The 26,513-nt window shown below is 36.2% G+C and overlaps 2 protein-coding genes across 7 annotated transcripts; one reads left to right on the top strand and one right to left on the bottom strand.

Moving 5' to 3' along the window:
• Positions 1 to 10,372: 10,372 nt before the first annotated feature.
• Positions 10,373 to 15,938, bottom strand: LOC126630749 (uncharacterized protein YKR070W-like). Of its 5 annotated transcripts, XR_007626093.1 has the most exons (13): positions 15,736 to 15,938; positions 15,532 to 15,635; positions 15,264 to 15,299; positions 15,038 to 15,111; positions 14,862 to 14,902; positions 14,039 to 14,110; positions 13,714 to 13,915; positions 13,381 to 13,476; positions 12,924 to 12,991; positions 12,320 to 12,524; positions 12,148 to 12,231; positions 10,595 to 10,862; positions 10,373 to 10,519 (listed from the first exon to the last, which is right to left on the bottom strand). XR_007626093.1 is itself a non-coding variant. In XM_050300912.1 (12 exons), the coding sequence occupies exons 1-12, from the start codon at positions 15,852 to 15,854 to the stop codon at positions 11,855 to 11,857; spliced, it is 1,311 nt and encodes a 436-aa protein (XP_050156869.1). In that variant the 5' UTR covers positions 15,855 to 15,938; the 3' UTR covers positions 11,653 to 11,854. The 5 variants fall into 5 exon arrangements, 4 of the variants coding, with proteins under 4 accessions (XP_050156869.1, XP_050156871.1, XP_050156870.1 ...); XM_050300912.1 differs by lacking the exons at positions 10,373 to 10,519; positions 10,595 to 10,862 and adding an exon at positions 11,653 to 12,063 and having other exon boundaries at positions 12,147 to 12,231; XM_050300914.1 differs by lacking the exons at positions 10,373 to 10,519; positions 10,595 to 10,862 and adding an exon at positions 11,653 to 12,030.
• Positions 15,939 to 17,920: 1,982 nt separating this feature from the next.
• Positions 17,921 to 23,941, top strand: LOC126630750 (zinc finger CCCH domain-containing protein 11-like). Of its 2 annotated transcripts, XR_007626094.1 has the most exons (9): positions 17,921 to 18,323; positions 18,514 to 18,598; positions 18,723 to 18,866; positions 18,953 to 19,041; positions 19,898 to 20,086; positions 20,263 to 20,393; positions 20,472 to 20,571; positions 23,144 to 23,402; positions 23,516 to 23,941. XR_007626094.1 is itself a non-coding variant. In XM_050300916.1 (8 exons), exons 1-8 carry the CDS (start codon positions 18,162 to 18,164, stop codon positions 23,333 to 23,335), a joined length of 1,092 nt encoding a protein of 363 aa, XP_050156873.1. In that variant the 5' UTR covers positions 17,921 to 18,161; the 3' UTR covers positions 23,336 to 23,514. The 2 variants fall into 2 exon arrangements, 1 of the variants encoding a protein (XP_050156873.1); XM_050300916.1 differs by lacking the exon at positions 23,516 to 23,941 and having other exon boundaries at positions 23,144 to 23,514.
• Positions 23,942 to 26,513: the final 2,572 nt, after the last annotated feature.

Raw genomic sequence — 26,513 nt, 5'->3', positions numbered from 1 at the left:
GTTGTGATGTGGAAAATGTGAATAAATTTAAATCTAAAAGTGGATAAATACAAGAGTGCGCAACATAAGTGATAATAATAAGAAAATGCGAATAAATAAAAACCAAAACTAAATTTATTTAACTAGAGATAATATGTAAGTGTGTGAAAGTGATCTAGTATAAGATACACGCATATCAGAGCCTAGGTAAAACGAAAGTGCAGTTGAACTAACTAAGTACAACAGGGAGAAGATCCCTACTTTTATTTATGGAAACGTCAGAACCGCCGTGTAGTCCTCGAGAGCCACCAAGATGAACAACTACCTAGAACCTGAAGGGGCGCAAAACAGAAGGATGAGTGGGCATTTGTTTTATACACACACACACACACACAAATAAGGTTCATTTTCAACCCTTCAATTTACAGTCTATCTTATATGTCGGTCCTCATAGTCGTTTGTTCAATTCCCTATCCAAACAATAAGTCCCAGGAGAGGCATAAGCGGGGAAGAAGTTTAGCTAAAGCACGAGGAAGGTGAATCGGTATAAGTTTTCTGTATTTTGCTTGTTTGATTTGTGAACTTTATGAGTAGATTATTTAGATCTAATTTAATGGTCAGCACTAGCTCTAGATCAAGTTTAGGCTTTATTCCAGATATTGTTAATGAAGAACAAAAACTTGATTTTCAAACTGATGATAGTGTCGATTTTGGAGATTGGAATATAACATGTAGAGGCCTTAACACCTCTATTTTGTTATGTCTCTGAGATGCTAGATTCACTAATTTTAATGATAGTATACTTGAAATGATTGAATCTAGTCTTTACAATGGACCTATCCATTTTGATTGCTTTCTAGATCTTACTATAAGTCTTTCAGACCCCCATATGCTGAAAACACTTATCCTAAATATCAAAACTTCAGGATACCAAGTCCTTGAAGAAACACAGCCCTTGGCACTAATATACCGAGTCTATTACAAAGTCACTGGCACAAACATGAATTTTCAAGCTTTAACCAAAAGTCCTAGAGATCATACACTTTTAATCCAAACAAATCACGAAAATGCAAACATTAAAGTTCCCAGAACCATTAGGTGGTTAGAAATCAGTCTACCTTCAGATTAGTGTTTGATTAATGAAAGAAAACTTGTAGCAATCCAAAACAGTTTAGTTAATCTAGATAACATAGAACAATATTTTGACGGAACTGTTAAAATTAATTTTGACCGACCATCAAGAAGATCTTGTGAGTCAGTTCATTCACATAAATCATTCGCTCCTAGCAAAAATTCTTTTTCAGGATCCATACCAACCGATAGGATGGGTCAAGATCAAGAATTAATCAATTCATTAGCTAATAGGAAATTAAAAAATGTAGAAACAAGTTCTTCTGTTACTTAGCAAGAATTAATCAATGACTTGATTAACATCAAGTTAAAGTCAGTAGAAACCACATCTCAGGTTACACACCCGAGATATCAACCTCATACCCAAGATCAAGGAGAACAGACTTCTCCTACATAATCTGATTTTGAAGCAAGTCAGATTAATCATCAACTTCTAGTTTTAAATAAACCTTCAAAAACTGAACCTTTTAAATGGGATAGGAAAAAGATTAATGCTGATATTGAATCTATTGAAAATATTCCCAGAAGAAATATCTTTAGAAATAAATATACAAAAGAACAGAAACTGGAAATTTACAAAGAATGGACCAGTTTTATGAAATCCCACAAAGTTGAAGTATTTTTCTTTGATTATGTCGAAAAGTACTACGAGTCTGACAAAAAATTAGAAGTAATAACTAAAGAAAATTGGCTTAAAGAAGACAAAACTATTGTCTATTCTAATCATCCTCCACAAGAAACCATTCTTATCAAAAATGCTAATACGCAAATTCCAGCTACTCCTTTTAAGCTTCCTAAGGAAGATGCGGGAGTAAAACCAGTCATTGAACAAAATAACTTCACTAATCAGAGTCTTCATACCATTGGTAAACAATTAGATAAAATAGAAACAAAAATTGATAGGCTTTCCTAGGCAACGTTTGAAATCAGGGAAAAACCCCTGGTTAACTTCCCATCAAAGACAGTAGCCTTAAAAACAACATCTACAACTCATAAAATAGAACAAATGCTATTAGAATTAAAAAAGGAGAAAACAGTTCATGTTTTAAACCATCCAGAAGAATCATCTTCTGAAATATCTTCAACATCCTCGGAGTCAACCAATGATTCAAATTCTATTCGAAAAGTTGAACACGCTTTTCAAAATCTTGAACTTAAAAGAATTACCAACATACGAGTCAATCCAACATCTCTTACCAAGAATTGGTATCCTAGACCAACACCTCCCGACATTCAATTTGAAGAACGAAATATCCAAAACTAATTCTTTGTCTCTTTTGATAAACTTTATGAATGGAATATAGATGGTTTGTCAGAACAAGAGCTTCTTAATAATCTCCAACACATCTTTATGGTTGCTAATAGCTATATTACCAATCATAATCTTAGCGAACCTCATGTTGTCGACCTTTTGGTCACTAGATTTACGGGAATGCTCCATTCCTGGTGGGAGAAACATCTCACTGAACAATCCAGAAATGAGATAAAAAATGCTGTTAAAAAGGATGAAGAAGGAATACCTATTTTTGATAAGCACATTGGACAAGGGGTCCCAGACGCAGTAAATACATTACTCTTCACAATTATAGAACACTTCATAGGAACACCTAGTAATGTTACTTCTAGAATTCATGATCAACTCAGCAATCTGAGATGTCCAACTCTAAGCGACTTTAGATGGTATAAAGATGTGTTCATGTCTAGAGTCATGCTCAGAGAAGACAATAATCAACCATTTTGGAAAGAAAAATTTATAAATGGATTACCAAATCTTTTTGTACACAAAATTAGAAATGTCTTAGTAAATGAAGATGGTATCAACCATATCATAACCTTACTTATGGAAATATAATTAATATCATTCACAAAGAATGCTTGAAAATGTGTATCGATATGAAAATTTCAAAACAAGTTAACAAAGATAAAGCCATCGCTAAATACGAATTTGGCACATTCTATGAACAATACGGATTACCTCAAATTGCTCCTTCTAATAAGAAGAAAAAATCACAAGTCTATCAAAAGTACTCCAACAAGTACTCAGCTAGACAATCCCCTAAATACAATAAATATAAAACTAAAAATAAACATTTTGAAACCAATAAATTTTATGAAAAACCTAAATCCAACAAGTGGAGAAGGAAACCATCTGAAAAAATCCGCTCCAAAAATCAAGAACAAATGTGGTAAATTTGGCCATTATGCCAATAAATGCCGAGTTAAGAAAACAATCAACCAATTGAAGATCTTTGAGGAAGAGAAACTTCAGTTAATTCAAGTCCTAGAACTTAGGAACACCGACCATAGTCAATCTGAAAATGATTTGGAATTATCCTCTTAAGATAATAACCCTTCAAGTGATTCTTCATCTCTTGACATCAAGATAGGATGTACCGATGCATGTTGTAAAAAAATCTCAGTCCTTAATAAACAAGAAGATCTTCTCATTGAATTAATAAGTAAAGTCGATGACCCTAAACTTAAATCTTTCTATCTTAAGAAACTAAAGAAATTAGTTTCTTCAGAACAACCTGGCACTAGCCAAACCCAATTAACCCCAATAATTTCTCTTAGCAAAACCTTAGAAAGGTTCAATAAGATTAAGAAAGAAATCACAATTAAAGATCTACAACATGAATTTAATAAAATCAAAGAAGACATTAGGGTTTTAAAATATGAGAACCTAAAGAAGAAATTAGGGTTTTAAAATATGAGAACCTAGAAATTCGTACACACCTTAGTAAAGTCCGAACCCAAACACTTGTCAATAACAATGATGAAGAACAAAGTAGTTCTTCTTCGGATCACAACTCCGATGACCAATCATCCACATGAAATTTAATTTTAAGTCTTTTAGACAAGATAAGAATCCAAAAATAGTATTCTAAAATTAAAATAATAATTGATGATTTTCATTTTGAATCAATTGCTTTGATTGACTCTGGTGCAGATTTGAATTGTATTCAAGAAGGGTTAAACCCTCCTAAGTATTTTCATAAGTCATCAGAAATATTTAGTGCTGCTAACCAGTCACCAATGCAATTAAAATATGAAATACCCAAAGCATATGTTTGTCAAAATAATGTTTGTTTCAAAACTCCATTTGTTTTAATCAAAAATATTTCTGACCCAGTTATCTTAGGTCTTCCATTTCTAGCCCTCATATATCCTTTTAAAGTTCATCACAATAGGATTACCATAAAAATTTTAGGACAGAAAGTCACATTTGAGTTCTGCAGGGAAACCTATCCAAAAAAATTAAGACATCTCCAAAAGGATAGCATATCGCGATCCATCAACTTAATCAATCATAAATCAAAACAACTTAATTTTTTAAAGGAAGAAATTAATCACAAACGAATTGAAGAATAGCTAACAAATAAATCTTTGTTAGAAACTATTGATAATTTTCAAAAGAAACTTGTCAATGACATCTGTTTCGATATTCCCAATGCCTTTTGGCATCGAAAACAACACATTGTTAAACTTCCTTATATAAAGGATTTTAACGAATAAAAAATTCCAACTAAGGCTAGACCAATTCAAATGAGTCAAGAAGTTTTAGAATTCTGTAAGACAGAAATCCATGAACTTCTTAATAAATGTATCATTACGAAAAGTAAATCTCCATGGTCATGCCCTGCATTTTATGTTCAGAAGAATGTAGAATTAGAAAGAGGAACTCATCGATTAGTTATTAACTACAAACCTTTGAATGAAGTTTTGGAATGGATTCGGTATCCAATCCCCAACAAAAGAGATTTGATAAAGAGACTTTCTCGAGCAGTTATGTTTTCAAAATTTGATATCAAATCAGGCTTTTGGCAAATTCAAATTCATGAAAATGATAAATATAAAATAGCTTTTGTAACTCCTTTCGGACATTATGAATGGAATGTAATGCCTTTCGGCCTCAAGAATGCTTCAAGTGAATTTCAAAATATAATGAATGAGATTTTTAATCAATATAACCATTTTTATTTGTTTATATTGATGATGTTCTTATTTATTCAAAGTCAATAGACGAACATTGGAAACATTTGCATCTGTTTGCTAGAATAATTAAGTCTAATGGATTAGTTGTCTTTGCATCTAAGATCAAGTTGTTTTAAACGAACATTAGATTTTTAGGATATAATATCCATAGATCTACCATCCAACCTATTGATAGAGTTATTCAATTTGCTGATAAATTCCCTGATCAGATTACTGATAAAACTCAACTTCAGAGATTTCTTGGCTCTTTAAATTATATATCAGAATTTTATCCTTATTTACATCAACAATGTAAACCTTTGTTTGATCGACTCAAAGATAACCCTCCATCCTGGTCTTCAGTTCATACATCTATTGTCAAACAGATAAAAACTCATGTCAAGACTTTGCCTTGCCTTGGCATTCCAACTCCCAACTCATTTAAGATAGTTGAAATTGATCATTCCAACTCCCAACTCATTTAAGATAGTTGAAACTGATGCTTTTGACATTGGTTATGGAGGTATCCTCAAGCAATCAACTTCTTTCGACTCTCCTAAACAAATTGTTCGTTTCCATTTATGAGTATGAAAATCTGCACAGAGTAATTATAGTACTATTAAGAAAGAAATATTATCTATTGTATGATGCATTAGCAAATTTCAAGATGATCTATTAAATCAAAATTTTTTAGTCCGTGTCGATTGCAAATCCGCAAAACATGTTTTACAAAAAGATGTTCAAAACATTGCATCAAAACAGATTTTTGTACGATGGCAAACCATATTAAGTATTTTTTATTTTGATATTGAATATATTAAAAGCAGCCAAAATTGCATCTCCGATTTCCTAACTAGAGAACTTTTGCAGAGGAAGAATGTCAACCAACAAAAGCAATAGCCATAGGAGACTTCTGGCCACTCTACCACCACCACGAGTAAAACAGGAATCTATTCCCGGTTCCTCATCGACCCTAGCCATTACCAACCGTTTCACACTATTAGGATCCATAGTTGGCATCTTTCGGCCAAATTACCAAACACATAGACCAAATTATCAAACGGCATTAGCCAGCCTCTATGATCCATATTCATCTCCAACCTATCCCACTTCATCCCAGTCTACCAGTTATACCAAAACATCCCTATATGTTAATAAAAACCCAATGGAATACCCTTTCAGTATCCCTTTCAATATCAACCAAGAACAAGCCCCCGAGAAAATAGCCAAAATAGTGTTTCCACCAAACTTCCATTACCAACTCACAGAATCATATAAAACACTCAAATATTACCAAGCCATTCTCATGGAGACAAAATCCATCTCTATCAAACCAATCTTTAGTAAAACCCATGAAAATAAAATCATTTACCATTACCTTCACATTGGAAAATTCCTCACTAAACAAAATGGGGACTCCCCTTTTACCAGCTAAAACCCCTTCATTCTCAAAATACATCACTACCCAATAACACTTATAATTATTTTGATTATATCCAAGCATGGACTAATATTTTTCTTCACTAGACAGTAGACTTTAGTCATTCATGGTTCATAACTTTTAACAGAAATTTCAGATTGAATTTTCCAGTATGGTTTCCTAAATGGTGGTCAATTCACAGTCTAATAGCTAGTTTGTTACCCGAAGAATTAATGTCAGTTCTTTCAAATGGTTTCCAACAAAAATTTGATCGCAGCAGATTCAACTACAGGATTACACTACTCCCATTGTTTCATGGCCAAGTACAAGATCCCGTGGATAATGAAGTGGAATTATGAAGTTGAAACTGGCGAAGTCTATAGACAGCGAGCAGTCAAATGGTGGGACAAATTCAACCTCGAAAAGATCATCAGTTTGGTTCAATCAGAATTTCCTCCCACTCCAGTTCAAGCAGCCATTCCTGCACAACCAATCTAAGCTATTCCAGCACAATCAAAGAAGGCATTGCCAAATATTCCAGAACAATCTTTATCAGACATCATCTCTTAAAGGCACTACCAAATCGTCCAAATCTACAAGTTCAAAAAAGAAAGAAAAATCCTCTTAACTTAAAGATTTGGCTCAACAACTAATGACAAAAGCAACTCTACTTCACAATGAATAAGAAGACTCAGATTCAAATTCATCAGATGCATCATTACAACATCCAATCAATCCAGCCAGCCAGAAGACCCCATGGGAATATTATCAAGATTTTCAAGACCCATTTGATTTGTAATCGGCATGTGAATAAACAGTTTTATCATGTAATAATTTCCAGTAGATGACACTAAAAGACAGTAGTCATCATCAACAATGATTCCAGATAGTTTACTATTCATGAATAGTAAAATCATTTTTTCACTATTCATAAGCAGTAGCCATCATTTCATTTTAGAAAAGAAGACGCGTGATTCCACAGTGTTCTGACAGCATCATCAGTCTCTGGCACATTTCCACCCTACAGCACATGCAGAGTGTGATTCTCGCTTTAATCTTCAAGCATGACATCTCAAGGCCTCTCGGCTATATCTTTCAAGCTCATTTCCCTTTCTGATGAGGTTGAAACTTCTGCGTATTCTCTAGAACCAGAACATAAGCAATACTCAACTGAGAATTATTCAGTCAAAATTTGTAAACACTTTTATTTTCAAAAAAAATATCAAGGATGCCTGCGAGCACCATTTCATTTTCCATTCTCAACAATTATCATTAGACAAAAATTGTAAGTCTACATTTGATTTTCAATAAATCTATCTGCATCATTATTTTTAATTCATTATTTTCATTATGAAGAATATTTTCATAACTACTGATTTTGAATAGCATAAGATTTTAACTCCAGATCAATTCATTGAGTACCTCAAATTCAAGGTAAATACCGATTAAGCTTTCATTGAATTCTTCCATGCTGTAAATAGCCTTTGGTATGATATCTGCAAACCCAATGATCATAATGACTGTAGTCTTGACTGTTGTCCCCATAATTTCTATCATTGTCAGTAGATATAGCTTCCGCACCCATTTGGTATATATATATATAGTTTCTAGAAACGTTTTTATATGGAACTATGCTTTGCTTGCCATGTCGTAAATAAGTTACATTTTAAATATTGCATTGTTACACTTGTGAATTGTATTGTGTGATGTTGCGGAGACTCAGGTAAGCTTCAGGTGAGTATTATGTGATTGAATGGGTTGTATTGTATTTGTATGCACACATTTGTTTAGAGCTCATCATGGCTGCATCCCGGTATTAGTGCTCCCGCTTGGGGCTGGGGCCAGCCTTCACGTGATTGTTCATTTCCCGCACCGCACGCTCATCTTGGATCTAAGTCTGGTGCTAGCCTGTTATACAGACTGTAATAGGTGGTTCCGACTCGTAGGTTAATCGCGAATTATCACACAGCCTTCACGTGATCGTAGCACTTGAGTGTACATATTTATACCCAGCCTGTCGTACAGGTCACACTAGGTGACTCCGACTCGTGTGCTAGCTTAGATTGATGAGCTACATGTCCAATTGTACAGGTCACGTTAGGTGACTCCGACTGACATACTATTTTATAGTGGTTTCACACCTGGCTTACATTTATTATTGCTGAGTTATCATGACATGACATACTTCAGTTTTCGCTACTCTTGTGCATTGGTTTTCATACCTACGTAGTAGTATTTTCTGGAAATTATACGGGTTTTACGGAGAGGGGTTATTATGTTCATAAAGATAAATATGTTTTCAAACGCTTTGTTTTTTCCCACTCACCTTTCTGTTTTGCACCCCTCCAGGTTCTAGGTAGTTGTTCATCTTTGGTGGCTCTCGAGGACTACACGATGGTTTTGACGTTTCCATAAATAAAAGTAGGGATCTTCTTCCAGTTGTATAATTAGTACTTACTTAGTTCGACTGCACTTTCGTTTTACCTATGCTCTAATATGCATGTATCTTATACTTGATTACTTTCACACACTTACATATTATCTCTAGTTAAATAAGTTTAGTTTTAGTTTTTATTTATTCGCATTTTCTTATTATTATCACTTCTGTTGCACACTATTGTATTTATGCACTTTTAGATTTAAATTTATTCACATTTTCCACATCACTACACTTTATGGCTTCGTCACCTTCCTGGTGTCGGCCAACACAGCTCGATTCAGAGTCCTAGTTGACATTCCGGGTCGGGGTGTGTTATTTTAACCCTCTGGCCCTCCAAGAAATTAATATTTTAATGAATCGTGCAGAGTCATATTTCGTACCATCTCCAATCGAGGGCCAAACATAGTTTATTATTTAAATTTAAAAACTACAATAACTTAAATTTAAAAACTACTACAACTTATATTTAAAAACTACAACTTATATTTAAAAACTACAACTAAAATTTAAAAACTACAACAATTTAAATTTAAAGTCCATAATCAACATCATCTTCATCATCCGCCATTATAGGAGTATAGTCGAAGTTAAACAATTGCTGCCCGGTCATTTTTCCCTCTTTATCCTATCAAAATAGGCTTTACTCATTGGAGTGTAATCTGAAGTGTTCTTTTGCATATTCCTATCATCCATCTCTTCTTGTATTTTTGTTTGGCCCATTCTTCATGCCTACGGTTCCATTTTTCTGCAGCAAAGGCATTTTGCTCCGCTATCTTTCAAGACCCATCTATAAGCCCTGCAAAGAGCTTCATCTTCTTTTCGGGTCCAAGCCTTACCTTTCATTGCAGATGAGGCCATTTGAAAATTATTGAAAAAATTGAAGGAAATATTATTGGAAGAGGTAAGAAAATATGAGAATTGAAATGGTGTAGGAATGACTTAGGTATTTATAGGAAAAAATGAGATTTTTTTTTAAAAAATTGGCCGAAAAAAAATAAAATTCAAATCCAACGGTAACTGACGTCAGCTAGCCGTTGCATTTGAATGTATAACCCAGCCCGAGGCTGGCTGGCTGGGTTGGGCCAGCCGGTTGGCCCTTTGGCCTTTTCTTGTCTCGTGGGGCCCACGAGCCACTTGGCCTAACTCTTGGTTGAAGACGATTTTCGGGCTATTTTCAACCATCTGACCCTCTGGACCCTTCGGTTGGAGATGACCTAATATTTTAATGAACAGTGCAGGGCCATATTTCTTACCATCTTCAACTGAGGTCCAAATGGTCATAAGGCCAAACATAGCCCTGTGACAAAAAACCATCTTCAACTGAGGGCCAAACATAATTTATTATTTAAATTTAAAAACTACAACAACTTAAATTAAAAAACTACACCTTATATTTAAAAACTACAACTAAAATTTTAAAGCTACAACTTAAATTTAAAAACTACAACTTATATTTAAAAACTACAACAACTTAAATTTAAAGTCCATAATCAACATCATCTTAATCATCCCCCATTGTAGGAGTATAGTCGGAGGTAAACAAATGCCGCCAGGTCATAATTTCCCTCATTTTCCTATTAAAGGAAATTAATTTATGAAATTAAATGTAATATAATTAAATATTTAAAATAAATTGTGAAAACACTTACTTCGTCGTAGTAATTATCGCCATTTTCATGTCTACTTGTCGCTGCTAACAATGCTTGATGCCATTTATTCAAACTTGGATGAAGATGTTTCTTCCATCTTGAAGAACAACTTTCGTGGTTTCGGGTATTCGGTGGAGTGGTGCCTTCGTAGAACTCATATTATTTTTTGGACACACGAGTCCAAACACCTTCACTTGTTTGAGAAGTCCCCCTCACACTATCTTCTGAGACCCATCTATCTTGCAAAGAGCTTCATCTTCTTCCCTACCTTTCATTGCAGATGAGACCATTTGAAAATTATTGAAAAAATTGAAGGAAAGATTATTGGAAGAGGTAAGAAAATATGAGAAATGAAATGGTGTAGGAATGGTGAAAATTATGTGACAAATAGTGTAGGAATGGCTTAAGTATTTATAAGAAAAAAAAGATTTTTTTTAAAAAAATTTGGCTGAAAAAAATAAAATTCAAATCCAACGGTAACTGCCATTAGCTAGCCTTTGTGTTTGAAATTATGGCTCGGCCCGGGGCTGGTTGGGTTGGGCCAGCCGATTGGCCCTTTAGCCATTTTTTGTCCTGTGGGGCCCACGAGTCTTTTGACCTAGCCCTCGGTTGGAGACGGTTTTTGGGCTATTTTGATCCTCTGGCCCTCTAGACCCTTCGGTTGGAGATGGCCGTAGGAGAGCATGACTCTTTGGTTAAAAGGTAAATTTTATTACCAACAAAGTAAATGTACACAAGTAGAGGTTTTTTTTTTTGTCAAACATTTTGTTAAATAAGATGTTATATTAGCTACTAACGAGGTTCAAGTCCACACCATCATATAAGAACTCAACTCCTTTCCATTACTGTGGTAAATGACAAGTGGCGTGCACCAGTGGAGGTTAAATTACAAGATGAGTACAATATAAAGAAAAGGACCTTCAAAACAAAACAAAACAAAACATGGCCCAAAACAGGTTTTGGAGCCCAAAATAGAAAGAAAACAAGGCAAAAAAGCAAAAACACAAACCCTGGCAGCTTGCAACCCCCGCTGCCGCTGTAGATCCACCAAAACAGGAGAGAAAACAATATTTCTTTTTAAGCTACAGACCAAATTGTCACAAGCTCTAAACCAGGAGGATGCAAAAGTGTAATTAATCCTTAATACTCTCAACAGGAATTTGTTGTAAACACTCGAAAATGTGTCATGCTGTTTCACCCTTTTTTTTTCACTCGAGAGGAATGCATGATGACATTTTTAGGGTGCAAGTGACAACTCCCTCAATTATTTCTTGTATTTATTAAATTCGAGCAAATTAGGTTTCTTTTTCTACCGAAAACACTTGCATTCAACATTCTTGTAGTAAAAGCAAATGCGCTTATGAGTGTTAACAACCTACAGAAGTTCCTTCCCTCTTCAGAATGTAGTCCACTGCCTCTTGTACAGTATCTACAACCTACAGATTGAACGAAAGCGAAGGAACTTCTTAGCGTAGAATTCATTTCACCCCCAACCAAGTATTCTAGTAATATGTGCACGCACGCACGCGCACACACATATATATCCAACTTACCAGGTCTGCCGGAAACTCAGCATGATTATCTTCCCCCTTGAAAACGCCAGTCCTCGTCAAAATAGAAAACCAAGGATGTCCAGCCTGAGAATCAGGTGTGATGATTTGTCAATGCACATTCAAATCATTTAATAGTAAAAACTTGCCACCACAGGAAACAAGACAAACAAACCTGCCGAGCACCTTTGACATCAACTGAATGGTTGTCGCCAATCATATAAAGGGTTTTGAAAGCACGTGACGGAGAGTCTCCAGTAGGTGTAATATCATTATCACAATGAGATGGTTGAAGCTGAGCCAACAGAGTTTCAGTGTTCTTAAATACAAACGGATTTGGCTTCCCAAAAGATACATATTCCAGAGCATCATGGTGAATTCTGCAGCAAAGCCAAACAAAAATCATATTACTACACAGCAGAGTTTCAGTGCATAAGCATGCTTTTTTATATAAGTAGTTCAAGATTTTAAAATCATATTTCAGTTGTGCTTAGTTTCCCAAAACAAATCAATTATCTCTGCTAAACTTTCTTCAATCATCATCAATTTTGATCTTGTATGCATCTCGCAGTTGGGGGTGACTACATTTTGTAAACTCTCAGTGGATGAACAATTACCGGGCTTCTCAAAAGGGATCAAAGAAGCAATGCTAAGATATCGTATTGGCCATTTATGGGCTCATGTAGTTACAACCGAAGAGCCCGTTGACTAAATATTCGATCAGATGTGCATCACTGAAAAGGTACACCAATTAAGCATGACAAAACAGCCAGTCTCACCGGTTGAAGATGCTTTCTAGTGCAATTCTGAAGGCACCCATTCCAAGTCGCTCAGAAGGAAATGCAGCCTGTATGTAGGCAGCTTATCAGTACAATCCTAATCATCATGTGAAACTTCAAGTTGAGAAAAAAGTAAGTTCGTGATGAAAATCAGAGTGAATGATTTCTACTCTTCCAAAGGTGAGGGAATGTAGCAAATCAACCAAATAGAACCCTTTTATTAGACATGAGGATTCATTAAAAATGTTCATGGGAATAGTCAAGGTTCAATGGGCTTCAGCAAGCGGATGACATACTCAAGAAAAAATAATGGGACAATAGTTAAATAAGGGTTTCCTCTTTCAGTTTATTCTAACGATAAATGGGTCAACGGTGAACCAAACAAATCTCAGGTTGTTTCTATATCTCCATATTCACGGTCCAGCATCTTTAGAGAGGGAAAATCATACTGACCAACCTGATACTCAAGATCATCTGCGGCAAAATATAGAGGTGGTTGATGCCCATTCTCTTGTCCAGGAAGCCCTCCAGATCTTAGAATGTCACAGAGAACCTAAACCAATTCATGAACCAGCTCAGAGCTTTTGCAGGAACACAAATGATCGAGGCCTTCTGGAATAACATGATGGTATTGCAGCTCCCAAAACTTTACTTTCTAGTTCATAATGAGCATGCAAAATTTGGCAATTTATGTGGGAAATGAAACTGCTATGCCAAAAGAAGCTATAATTTGAGATCCTAACGCACAATGATTCCTTAATACTGCATTGTAAGCAGTGAAATGAAGTACCTGAATATCCCTACCCCAATCCACAGGATCGCTGACAACAAAAGCTGCACTAACCCTGTCAGAATAAACATCATATCTCGGCACAGACTCCTTGTGTTGGCTACTGCAATCCGATGTCTGCTTAGTTCTCCACATCTTATATTGGGATACGGGATCAATATTCTTGAAGTGCGATGCATACTCATCTAATGAGAGAACCTTTCTGCCACCCAATATAAATTTAGCTATCTGTTACTTATACAAAATCTAGCAACAGAAGGTATGGAATTCAAAACCAGAAGATGCTACAATTAAGAACGGACATACACTGTAAGGTAAAACTTACTTGAAACCATACTCAGACATTACAAGAGCCGGTTCCCCTTTTCCCAGAGCAACAATGAGTTCATTTTCATATCTGAATAAAAAGGATAAAATAGACATAACATAAGAAGATGAAAACAGGTCAATACATTGTTATTCTCTGAACCATAAACAAAGTCATGGCCCTAGTATGTACACAGGAAAACTTGAATTTCTTATTATAACAAAATGAGGAGTAAGGCTCCGTGAAGAGATAGATGCTCTTAAAGGGTGGATGTATAGAACGTTTCAACGAGATAGTGCTTTTTCAACTCTCTCAAAATGGATATCCAAGTACTAAACAGAGGTATGCGATAGGAAAGGATATGACTATTTGACACGGAGGGACAATTTCACCTATGGGAACAAGCTGAGTGAGCATTACTCAGGAGTTTCATCTTTTGGAGTCGCCGATGGAAAAAGAGTTAGCTATTAGCTTCGATGAGATTTATCTCCAAATTTGGCTATTATTCAGTACCAGCATAAACAAAATTCTGGAACTTCCAAACCAAAGAATTTCAATTTGGCAAACACGAAATATCCCCCAAATTTTGGATTCGTCTAAGTTGTCTACCCACTTTCGATCCCTCTAGCTCATCCAACATGTAAAGTAAGAACGATTTCTGTGGCCTTGGTTGCATGATATTTCCTACGATATAACACTGTTACTCAAAGATAGCACAGAAACAAGGAGACCATTGATCAGACTAAGATTTATGCCTAGAAAGATGAAGAAGTGTATGACGCATTGGGATTGAATTAAAAAAATCTCTGTAGAAAAAGATTCATGTGAAGCTGATTTATACCTCGTCAACAAATTTTTAAAAGGTGTGTGACCCTGGACAACCTGCACCACCATAACACAGAAAAGAGAGCTATGCCAAAGGTTCCATCAGTCAAATTACAGTCACAGAAAATGGGAGACAACACAACGTCGTCCTTATGCTCATAATAATCAAAGAATTAGATCTCAGAATATTACCTGAGAAGGCAGGATGTTAACTCCCAAAATTTCAGTTAACTCAGTTGCTCGTCTTGATTCAGGGACGCCACCTCCTGTTCCAACGAAAACCATTACTCAACCAAATGCAATTCGAACAAAAATCCAATGCAATGACAATGGGGGCAGATACACTTTCCATAGAAATTTATCATGTATACTGTTTCTTCGCAATGCTACACGAAAACAAACCGCTTAGGTGTCTTACCGTTGGTCAAAAACACAAAAGGAACCTTCAAAGTACCTACAAAGAAGCAATAGTTTTATTAAGCTAGTGAGACCATCCTTTCTTTACAATCTAAACTACGAGAAGCGGGATTCAAACTTGCTGCCATGTCCGCTCTAGCCAATGTAGCTGCTACCAAACGAACGACCACAATAATACAAAACCAAAATTCTCTATTTTTATTTCATATTTCTAAAAAATAAACGAAATTTCTGAATTTAGAGGGAGAAAGATGAAGTTTTTAGTGCACCTGAATGTCCGTACAGTTTCCTCAAAGCTCGAGGCGACCCTCCCACCGGAGCCCGGCCGCGGAGAATAACCCCGTCGATGTCGAACGCAATCCCAAACGAAGACCTGAAATGCAATCAAACACATGTTTTCAACTATTTTCTATTCCTTTCCTACAGTTTCTCGGCAGCCAAACAGAGGATTTGGATCATTGAATTGGACCAACCGTTCGGGCCCGGATTGTTGATAATTGGACTGAGAGTAGGGACGAAATTGGAAGAAAAATGGTGCTCTGTTTTTGCTCTGAGAAATCCGGAAGACCGCGCGGTATCGCATCGGCGTCATCTCTCCCTCTCTAAGATTTGCTCTGTGCGCTCCGTGGCTAACAGTTTAACGGTAAACGGTCTCGCTTAGAAGCGTAGTACGCAATTGTGAACCTCACAGAAATTAGAACGCCACGTGGCAAACCTAAAAGGGTAATTTCAGAGTGACGATTATATCCTTTTAATCAAGGAAGAAAATATCGGTAATATCGGAAATATCGGTAGTCCGAAAACACGGAAATATCGATGGAAATATCGGGATAATATCAATATCGATAAAAATTACATGGAAACCATGGAAATTGTAAGAAAAACTTGGAAATTTTTATTGAAACTTTGCAGGATGTTTATTTAGTTAATTATCTATTATTTTATCACAAAAAATTGGAAGGAAATGCATTGCATGATGGATTTAACATTATCAAGTTGATTATATAGCGAGCTGACAAACATTGTGAATGTAGAAAATATGTAGTAATTAATGAAAAAAGTTTAAACACACCAATTGGGGCTTATTGCGGCAAGTTTTTTAGATATGACCTCGCATCAAGTTGTCTTTTGTGTTAATTTGTAATCTTAACTGGTTTTGTTGTGTTGTGTCAATTAGTTAAATTAAGTGGTACATCCAATTGGGGCTTATAAACATTTTAATTCTCCTTAAAAATCTAAGGGCATTTAATCAGGATTTTAAGTGATTATTTAAAGTTTAAGGGGTATTCGATCATGATTTTTAAGAAATTCATACATTCCAAATGTATTCATTTAGAAATTGATTTGAAGAGATTTTTAAAAAGTTGGGAAACTCGAAAAAATTAGAAATATTTCACATAATATTTTAAACATTCTCAAATCGCTCCCTGAAAATTTGAGGGAATTCACTTAAAATTTTACATAAAAGTTTTATAAATTATTAAACTTCATCAAAATTCACAAATTTTTAAATCTATTATAATCCTTTAAAATCTGAATGGAGTAAAAAATTCAAATCTAAACCTAATATGAAACAATCACTAAATTACATAGAATTTCTAAACCAAATCTACCAAGGATCAATTACAATTCTAATACGATGTTGTAATTACTTGGAGTTTTTAGGGCAATATGTAACATCCACCCCCATTTATAAAGATATATTTGTGTAATTATCCCCTAAACATTTTAATATATCAAATTGGTCCTCTTTGACTACCCAATCAGGATCCAAAACATTGGATCCCTTTCTTTCTGAAGTGGCCACGTGGCAGCCCCCCTCCACTCTTCTATTTTCTCTCTTTGTTCCCCCGTGACTCCTTTCTTTTCTTCTTCTTTCTGTTTTCTTTTCTTTTTCTTCTGTCTCCCTCTCGGCTCTCTCTCATATCTTCCTCATCTCTCTTCTCTGCACCGCAGCATGCACGCACCCATCGCACGCACCCATCTCCCTGCGCGAGGAACATCATCATCACCATCTCGTCCGTCGTCCCCATCGGCGCTCTCTACTCCCTCTCCCTCTTGCTCTCCAACTCCGCCTACATCTTCATCTCCGTCTCCTTCATCCAGATGCTCAAGGCCCTCATGCCCGCCGCCGTCTACTCCATCGGCGTCGCCGTCTACTCCATCGGCGTCGGCGTCGCCTTTCAAGCAATGTCGCGATAATATCGCTAATATCGCGATATTATTGATATTTTTTGACGAAAACCTATTGGATGTGTGTGGAAATATCGGACTCCTATCGCCGATATTATCGATTTTTTATACCCTGCTTTTAATTCTCAAAATCAATTTTTTTTAATTAAAAAAAAAGAGAAAACTAGTTGATGGTAGCAGTCCATCTTTCCAAGGACGATAAAATTTAAAGAGGTATTTTAGTTTTAGTTTACTATTGTTGATTTATCAATCCTGGAATTAAACACAAAATGTACTATGTGAAATACGGCCTGAAATTACTCAACAATTTGTTATTAAATTTTTATTTAAAACTTTTTAAAACATTTATTTTCTCTAGAAGATAATTTTTTTAATTTTAGTTTTAAAAATAGAATTTTAATGATTTTGCTTAACAGTCAAAATTCACCACTAGTCAATAGTAGCAAGAAAGTTAGGGCAAAATCGGCATTTTATCCCAGCCAAACAAAAACACTGCCAAGTCCTATCCTCGTCACTCTACCGCCGTTCGCTCATCCTTCTCGCACCTCAGAGAGGGCTGTCGAAAACCCTAAGCGCCATCTCCGATTCAAAATTAAGCAAATCCGTACCGAAATTTCATAACTTTCATTCAATTCGGAAACCACAGATTGTTCAATTTCCCCCCTTTTTACTATTGATTTTTCTGTTTGTTGGATTCGAAGGAGCCATGCCGCCAAAGGCATCGAAGGCCGACTTGGCGAAGAAGCAGAAGGTGGTGGAGGACAAGACCTTTGGGCTCAAGAACAAGAACAAGAGCAAGAATGTCCAGAAGTACGTCCAGAATCTCCAGCAGTCTGTCCAGCCCAAAGTAGACCCCACCAAGGCTAAGGTCCCACTCCCGCTTTTCGTTATTCGGATCCTTTTTCGTATCTCTGCTGTTTTTTCCCCGTTGGGTTCTGTTTGGATAAGCAGAAAATCAGCTGAGAAAGTAAATTAACGATTTTTATTGGGAATTAGTGTTTGGGTGTGGAGGTTTTATTTATTTATTTTTTTTAATCAAATTTTAAAGGGTTTTACAGAAAAAGAAGGAGGAAGAGAAAGCAAAAGAGAAGGAGCTTAATGATTTGTTTAAGGTTGCTGTTAGTCAGCCTAAAGTGCCACCTGGTATGTAGTATGTACCCCAACTCTCACATTTTTTTTAAGTTGTTGTTTGGTGGTGGTCGATTATGTTGTGTTCGATAGCGGATTGTTTTTGGTATGCTTGTAATCGAATTGGGAATTTGAATAGGTGTTGATCCAAAGTCTATATTATGCGAGTTTTTCAAGGTTGGACAATGTACCAAGGGATTCAAGTGCAAGTTTTCGCATGACTTGAATGTCCAGAGGAAGGGTGAAAAGATTGATATTTACAGTGATAAACGTGATGATGAAGGTGAGAAGGATGGAATTATCTTGTTTAATATTCTGATGCTAATATATCACATGTGATTTGCTTATTCTTTACTCATTATATTTCAGACACTATGGAGGATTGGGATCAAGCGACGTTGGAAAAGGTTGTGGAGTCAAAGAAGAATGAGTATAACCAGAATAAGCCCACCGAAATTGTATGTCTGTTTTCATATAGTAAATTATTTTTGATTTCTGATATAGAAGCTTTTAGTAAGATATTGGCAGTTGAATGTGTTGCTCTCCATCTGTCTCCAGATATCCATCTATCTATCCCCCACCTTCCTCCCTACCCACCCTCCAAATGTTTTGGTGATTAGAATATGAAGGCCTTTCTGGGCACATTGCCCACTACATCAATGATATGTTATTATGTTTCATGAGGGGAAAAAGAGAGAGAAAAAGAAGAGGGAGGCAGACTGGCAGAGCCTTAGTTGCATGGGACATCAGTCTTTACTTAAAACTAGTTTAGGTGGTGTAGGTCAGCTGTGCAATCCTTGATCCTAAGGGTTATGTTACAGTTTAAATTATTGATGTCACAATCTGATAGCTGATTTATGTCTTTGAAAGAACAAGTCATCGACGATGGTATATGTTAAAATGCTCAACTTTATAGTGGATTCAGGCGACCAATTTTCTGTCTTATGTACAAAGATTTGGCAGATGGATACTTTTACTTTTACTCTATTTCTGTTGTGGGTTTTGCTTTGCTGAATATTAACTAAGACATATTCTTGTATAGAATTTGTAATGTTGCTTGAAAAATATTTGGGATTTTTGCTTGGGTTCCCTATTTGTAGGCTATGCTAGTGAGTTAAACTGGGCGGAGTTATTGAATAATAGAGGGGAAATTTTTTTGGTCCTCGAGATGAGAAAATATTTAAATATTAAAAATGGTGACAGGTAAACAGTAAATACTTTTTCTTATTTGACCTAATCATTGGGTAACGTGAAATCTCTGACTTTAGCATGCAGTATATGTTATGAATCTAAGCTGGCGTTTAATATGTACAGGTTTGCAAACATTTCTTAGATGCAGTGGAAAAGAAGCAATATGGTTGGTTTTGGTCTTGTCCAAATGGTGGAAAAGAGTGCCACTACAGACATGCTCTTCCTCCTGGTTATGTTTTGAAATCTCAGATGAAGGCGCTTCTCGATGAAGAGGCTGAAAAAGTTGCCATTGAGGATGAAATTGAAAATCAGGTGATGATCATATTGATTTTGTTGACTTTGCATTTTCATTTTATCCATTATTTTTGTAATAGAATCATAGAAACCCTTTGTACATTTGTTATATATTGCATCCCTAAGTATTTTTAGCTTTGTTTCCTCTGTTTAATTTTTAATTCTTACTAATGCTCATCTGATGATTGCTGCAGCGCGCAAAAGTAACAACCATTACTCCAATGACCACTGAGTTGTTCATGCAATGGAGGAATAAAAAGACTGAAGAGAAAGAGGCTGGCCTGGCTGCACAACGAGCAGAGAGGGCTAAGAATGACCGCATGAGGTTCTGTACCTTTTATGCTTTGCTTTTTGTGAATGTTCTCTGTATTATGCTATTGACTCAAGCTTTCCTGTATTTCAGTGGTCGTGAGTTGTTTCTATCAGATGCTACCTTGTTTGTGGATGATGCTGAAGCGTATGAAAAATATCAAAGACAAGATCCTGAGGCCACTGAAGAGAAGGTAATGTTTTCTTTTTATACTATGAATATATTCGATTTATGGACTGATAGTATGTCACTTTGAAGTCAGTCGCCTTAGTACGTCTCTGTGCATCTTTTGGTATCGTGTTGGCTAACTTTTAACTTCCAACATCTCATCGCTGACTTGTGTGAATATTTTTTCTTATCTGTGAGTTTGCTTCCATTTTGGTATTAAGAGAGGTTTCTTTATCTCAAGTCAGCACATTTTTATGCTACCAAAGAAAAGCATTGGCTTATCAAAAGAAATAAGTGTCCATAGAGGCTCTTTTTCTGGTCATTGTGGGCTGGTTTGTTATTTTTTTTGTTTTTGGGTTTGATTGCCTGGAAGGCTGGAAGTTATTATCTTCTATGTGCATCACCTGAGTTTCTTTCTTTTTGAGGGAAAAAGAAAAGGAATTAATCTTTCTTTGTTATCTTGTCTCTAGAATATAAAGTTTGTGCAGTGTAATGTGATAGAAGTTTTAATGCTGGGTTTCTGGCCATTGCATAGGGCGCAGAATGGCCACAATTATAATGATAGTGCTGTGAAAAAATGGGTTAAAAGAGATCATGGAATGTTCTTTTACGTTTGCCAATGACCAAAATGATGTGATTGGAGCTATGCGATAAAATTTCTGTTCTTGACATGATTTGCTTTTCAAATCCTTTTTCTATCTCGTTATGCTTTTTATTTAGTTATGTCTCTCTTTGTTGGTTTTGTTTATAAGTAGATCATGGTCTCAAGGGTTTTTCTGGTGAGATTATAAAATTTTGATTACATGCATCAGGATCCTTTTAAGGGTGTATACCGTGTATGTCTTGTCCCTTCTATGTTCTATGTGTTGCTTGTTCCACGCATCCTCAGTAATTCTAACCATGAACTCTTTAAAGTGAGTGTCTATGACTGGGTAAACTTGTGCTCTAACCCTTAACATGTCTACATGTACTCGCACTCCATTTTAAGTGTTATTTGTTGACATGATATTTCATGCCACAGAGTGCTATTGGTTGGTATTCTTGTGCTTTGGAATTCCATGCACTTAAGTACTAAAGTACGTTTAGCTACTGGTTACTTGAATTCTTTGGCATGAACTTTTTTTTTTCCTCGTCTTTTCTGTTATCAAGGAGGTCAAACTTTAGAGCAAGTCCACCCCTAAAGACTTTGCGTCAGCACCCAGCGCATTTATCCACTCAAGTGAACAGTAATAGACCCCAGTGAATAGTAATAGGCCAAAGCATCTCCATTCCTAAAAATGCGCTGGCACCCAGTCAATCTAATATTATATTATTTTATTCATATCAATTAATATTTTATCATTTAATTTCTCTCTCTGCTTCCATTTCTTCTCCGGCAGAGCACTTTCTCTCTACCCTCTCTTTTTCCCCCTTTTTCTCCATGTTTTCTTCTTCAAATGCGTTGATGCACCTGAAATGGACCTCCTCCCCCAAAAATGGGAGCTCGCCGTGGAGGTGCTCCACACCAACGGATGGGACCTCGCCGGAGCTCCACACAAACGTCCGCAGGCACCTCGTTGTCGTCTCCTCACCGGAGCTCGCCATGGAGGTGCTCCACACCCAAGGAGTCGGATCTCGCCGTGGAGGTGTTCCACACCAACGCTCCTCAAAAAATGGACCTCCTCCTCCTTTGCATGACCCGGCTGGCGTCAGTATGAGTCAGATGTACCGGGCAACACCTCAGTCAATTTTGGAGTGGGCTAGAGACCGGCTTGAGCTGGGTGCCAGTCAATTGGGTCGGGTGGAGGGGTTTCACAGGGTGCTCGGCAGTTTTTTCAGCTGGGTGCTGGGCAAAATGCCCTCCGCTGGAACTGCTCTTATAAAACTGGTCATTTTAATTTGTTCCCATCTTGTGATCAGGGTTAAATTTTATACGTACTTTATTTCAGTCTTTTTCATTCTTTTCCCTTCATCCATATTAGTTGTTTCAAAAGTCTAGGTGTATCCTGTTGTGAAAGAGTGGCCCCTGTTTGACTTGTAGCGTCTATAGGGGAAACTCTACCGTACATTTAGATAAAAACAGGTTCTTTAAAACATGATCATAATAACACACTGTTCACTTATGTTAAAAGAAGTGATGACATCATGAGATTGAAGTTTGATATTGATGTGAATACACTAATGGTGAGAAATTCTCAATACCATACGTGAGGTGGTGGTCTTTTCCAAAATAGAAATTTTCATACTTTTTCTTTTAAGATACATCAGTGACACAATAACCGAAAGCTTCGCTTTGGTTATTCTCTTTTCGGTGCACAATTATTTTTATAACTCTGTAGAACTACATCTAGCTCATTACCAAGGAACAAATATTCCAAAACCAGGAGCGATGAATATCCGGGTATCCTCTTGCATCCAGTGCTTTCTATTTTTTTTGATGAAATGTATCCAGTGCTTTCTTGAACTCTTTAAGACTACCTATTTCAAATCAAGTCGGATGGTTCCCGTTTACATGGACAATTCAACAATTTCCCTTATATTATGTGATCCCATTTACATGAACAATTCGACAATTCATTTATTTTATGTGATCTGAGTTTGACTGTGCTTCATTTCAGGCCAAAGACAACTCAGCAGCAGGAGGGCCAAGCGCCTCGACTAGTGCTGCTGGTTCTGAAGTTCCCGTTAATGATGACATTGAAGATGATGATGATGATGATGAGTTGGACTTTGATGAGTTAAATGAACTCGAAGCAAGTTTGTCAAGAACATCCATTCAGATACGTGAGCCAGGTATAGAGGCATCTTGAAGAGGGGCAGAGAGAGTAACGTTGACAATTTGCTTGTCGGGGGTGGAAAGAGACTATAACGAGAAATGTGAGAGGAAATAATGTGTTATTTATCCTGAGATGCTATCTTTGTGCCAAATTCTTGGTGTTCTGGATGTGACTGGGTATTTTATGCAAGGAAAATTCCAATTTTTGATGAAGATTGCTGTTCAATTAACATTCCGGTGTCGTGCATCCTCTAAATGCATTTTTGCTGAAATCGCAACTTCAGTGAAATGAAAATTCTCCTAACTGTAACATAGAGAGCTGAACACTTTGGGAGAGCCATGTTAAGATTCAAGTCGACACATAAGCTTCATATAGCCCCTCTGAAGCGGGACTCCGGGAGTGGGACGGACTTGCTCCGCGGATGACCCTAGGGCGGTACTGCAAGGGCAAGCTAAGCCTTGAGAGTTTCACAACAGATTTAAAATTTAGTTCATCACTTGTAAGTGAGAGGTCTTAAGTTTGATTCTCGTCAAATGCAAATTTGAACCATATTGTTACTAGTCTATTGTGAGGCTAAGCCCACCCCCACTCATTTTGTGTAAATAATATCGGTGGTTAAAAAAAAAAAAGTTTGTCAAATGCTAGACTGTTTTTTCTCACAACTGATTTCTCATAAAGCACTTCTAGATTTGATTTTTCTCACAGCACATCAATGCCAAACCAAGTGTTAGAGTTTCACTATAGGTAACACAATTTTTTTTCAATAGGATAGACTACCCAGTAGTACGAAAAATGGACGGTCATGTTTGAATTGAGAAAATACTATTTTTGTTTACTTACCAATCTAATAGATATAAATTCGGACTATCTAGTAGTCCGGATTATTAAAGACCTACCCTAGGTAACAAACAACCGGTGGAATGATGATGTTTCTGGAATCAATCAAAATCCTCCTCATTCTCTAATGTTACTTTTGTTTGGTGACTCCTATTTCGATATCTCCGCTATTTGGTGAAGTTATAAAAATATTGGAACCTACACTTATTAAAATAGACAATAGTCCAACATATTGTGTCTTACAAGTTCTATCAGGAATAACGAAACTCTATAGAACTGGCTTGGACTCAGTTTCAATCTTGTTCGATCTCAACCACCAGTAAGACGGCAAGACGTGTAATTATGAAGAAACCTTGAATTGAATGGTGGTGACCCCTTTCTGTTTGTAGAGATAAGTGCCAAGGGAGAGTCAAAAGTTCACACGTCCTCGTTCAAAATTGCCTTATATTTCAAAACATATTCTCCCTGAATTTCCATGTGGGAATTTTGATCTTGACCACCACCTCCTCTATATATGTTTCTGTCAAATAAGGAATATGATAGATATTTGGTCCTTTGACAAATCTTTTGGATGGGAAAATCCATTTCCATTTACAATGATGGTAATTGAATGAGGATGTTAAAAAGTGCTTATGCATGATTTGATGAGCTGATTTTTTTTTTCTTTTTTATAAAAGGAGGACAACTGGTGGCAAATCAAGGTTATCAATATAGATCTGGAGAGGTTATGGAGAATTTCACCCTACCTGTGGCCATAGTCAAGCAGACTCACTAGCTCAGAGCATTGAACTCGAGATCTCCCACATTTTTTGTTTATTGAGAAGCCGTAGTTCGTGCCCGTACCATTGGACTGCTATGGTTGATTTGATGAGCTAATTTAAGCCAATAATAATGGAATTGGATCCTCTTCGAGGCAAACCTTCGGGATCCTCCTGACCAGGGTTAGTGGGCCGTTGGATAAAAATCCAACAACTACAATTATTATAATTTTTAAAGGATCCCTTTATTTGTAACCGTTGGATAAAAATCCAACGGCTCACTAACATCCGTTAGAAGGATCCCGAGGGGTTGCCTCGGAGACTCCAATTCCAATAATAATCTTTTGTGTAATTAGGACCGCAGGCCATTTGGTGCACTATTTACTTTATGATAATTAAGACCATTTCACATACACCATGCATTCACAATGATGATGGTCACCTTTTACCAACATGTGTGGCTTGGGCTTCACGCAAAGCTGTCATCCACTTTTACCTTAGAAAGGAAGAAAATTGGGTTAGGAGGCTAATTTAAAAGAGAGGATTTCCGCACTTAAATTTTCTCTTGACATACTATTTCTTTGTTTCTTGAATTGTATTCGATTTATTCAATTTATTGGCTAGAAGAAAATGACAAGAGTGCAAGGAGAGAAAAAAAATTAGTGCGGATGTCAGTTCTCAGTTCAAATAAGATAAGATTTAGTAATGTGTTGACCAAATGAGTCCAAGTTTTATACGGGTCCATAATGTTTCACTGGCCATCTTTGCTTTAGGTAGTTTTCTTTCATCCATTTCCCCAAATTAGGACAAAATATATATTATGCATTTGATGTGAAATATGAACACATGATTCCATCCTTACCAAATCTAATATTTCAGAAGGATTGTTCTTTCTTGCTTTCAAGTCCTCATCATCCTAAAGAAATAATCTTTTTGAAAGTTGAACTTTGAACACCCTTGAACCTCTCTCTTTCTCTCTCTCTCTCTCTCACTTTCATATTTGCAGATGTGTTGGCCACCATCTAGGGTTAGGGTTAAAGATTGTAAAAAGGTTAGGGTTAAAGATTGCAATTTTTACAAAATGGGAAAAGGAGACTATATCTTTGGTACCAGCCAAAACATTCATCATATAATCCTTTCACTCTCAGCCAAAATAATTAGATTATTATATCACTTAAGCAAGCATTCTAATTTTCTCTAATATTATATTGAAATCCTAATTAATTAATTAAACACTTAAACAAACACCCCACAATTAAATTAATTTATAAAGTTGTGAGATATTGAGTGAGATATTGATGATACAGCCTATGTGTGATCACCGTGATGTAAAATGATAATTATTGAAGTCAAAGTACGAATACAATTTGATGAAGTAAACAATGAATATCCTAAGTGTGATGTACGATGATACTTATTGAAGTCAAAGAATAAATACAATTTGATGAAGTAAACAATGAATATTCTGTCTGTTATCACTTCCAATGTCTGGATAAGTTCTATTCCAATCATCCAAAAAATCCGTTAAAAAAAGTTAAATTAATTAATAAGAATAATGGATGGATATGATTTGGTTGATGAACTGCTTAAAAAATTGTCACACTTCAATAATTCAT

The sequence above is a fragment of the Malus sylvestris genome, chromosome 7, assembly GCF_916048215.2.
Source record: "Malus sylvestris chromosome 7, drMalSylv7.2, whole genome shotgun sequence".
Taxonomy (NCBI): Eukaryota; Viridiplantae; Streptophyta; class Magnoliopsida; order Rosales; family Rosaceae; genus Malus; species Malus sylvestris.
The sequence above is the reverse complement of the archived record's forward strand: the minus strand, read 5'-3'. Positions and strand labels throughout refer to the sequence as shown.

Coding starts and splice junctions, on each gene's coding strand:
- LOC126630749 (XM_050300912.1), bottom strand. CDS start 15,854: ATGACGCCGATGCGATACCGCGCGGTCTTCCGGATTTCTCAGAGCAAA. Junction 15,300..15,531: donor GAAACTGTACGGACATTCAG/GTGCACTAAAAA, acceptor GCTTCTTTGTAG/GTACTTTGAAGGTTCCTTTT. Junction 12,232..12,319: donor ATGTCAAAGGTGCTCGGCAG/GTTTGTTTGTCT, acceptor CCTGATTCTCAG/GCTGGACATCCTTGGTTTTC.
- LOC126630750 (XM_050300916.1), top strand. CDS start 18,162: ATGCCGCCAAAGGCATCGAAGGCCGACTTGGCGAAGAAGCAGAAGGTG. Junction 18,599..18,722: donor TCAGCCTAAAGTGCCACCTG/GTATGTAGTATG, acceptor GAATTTGAATAG/GTGTTGATCCAAAGTCTATA. Junction 19,042..19,897: donor AGAATAAGCCCACCGAAATT/GTATGTCTGTTT, acceptor TAATATGTACAG/GTTTGCAAACATTTCTTAGA.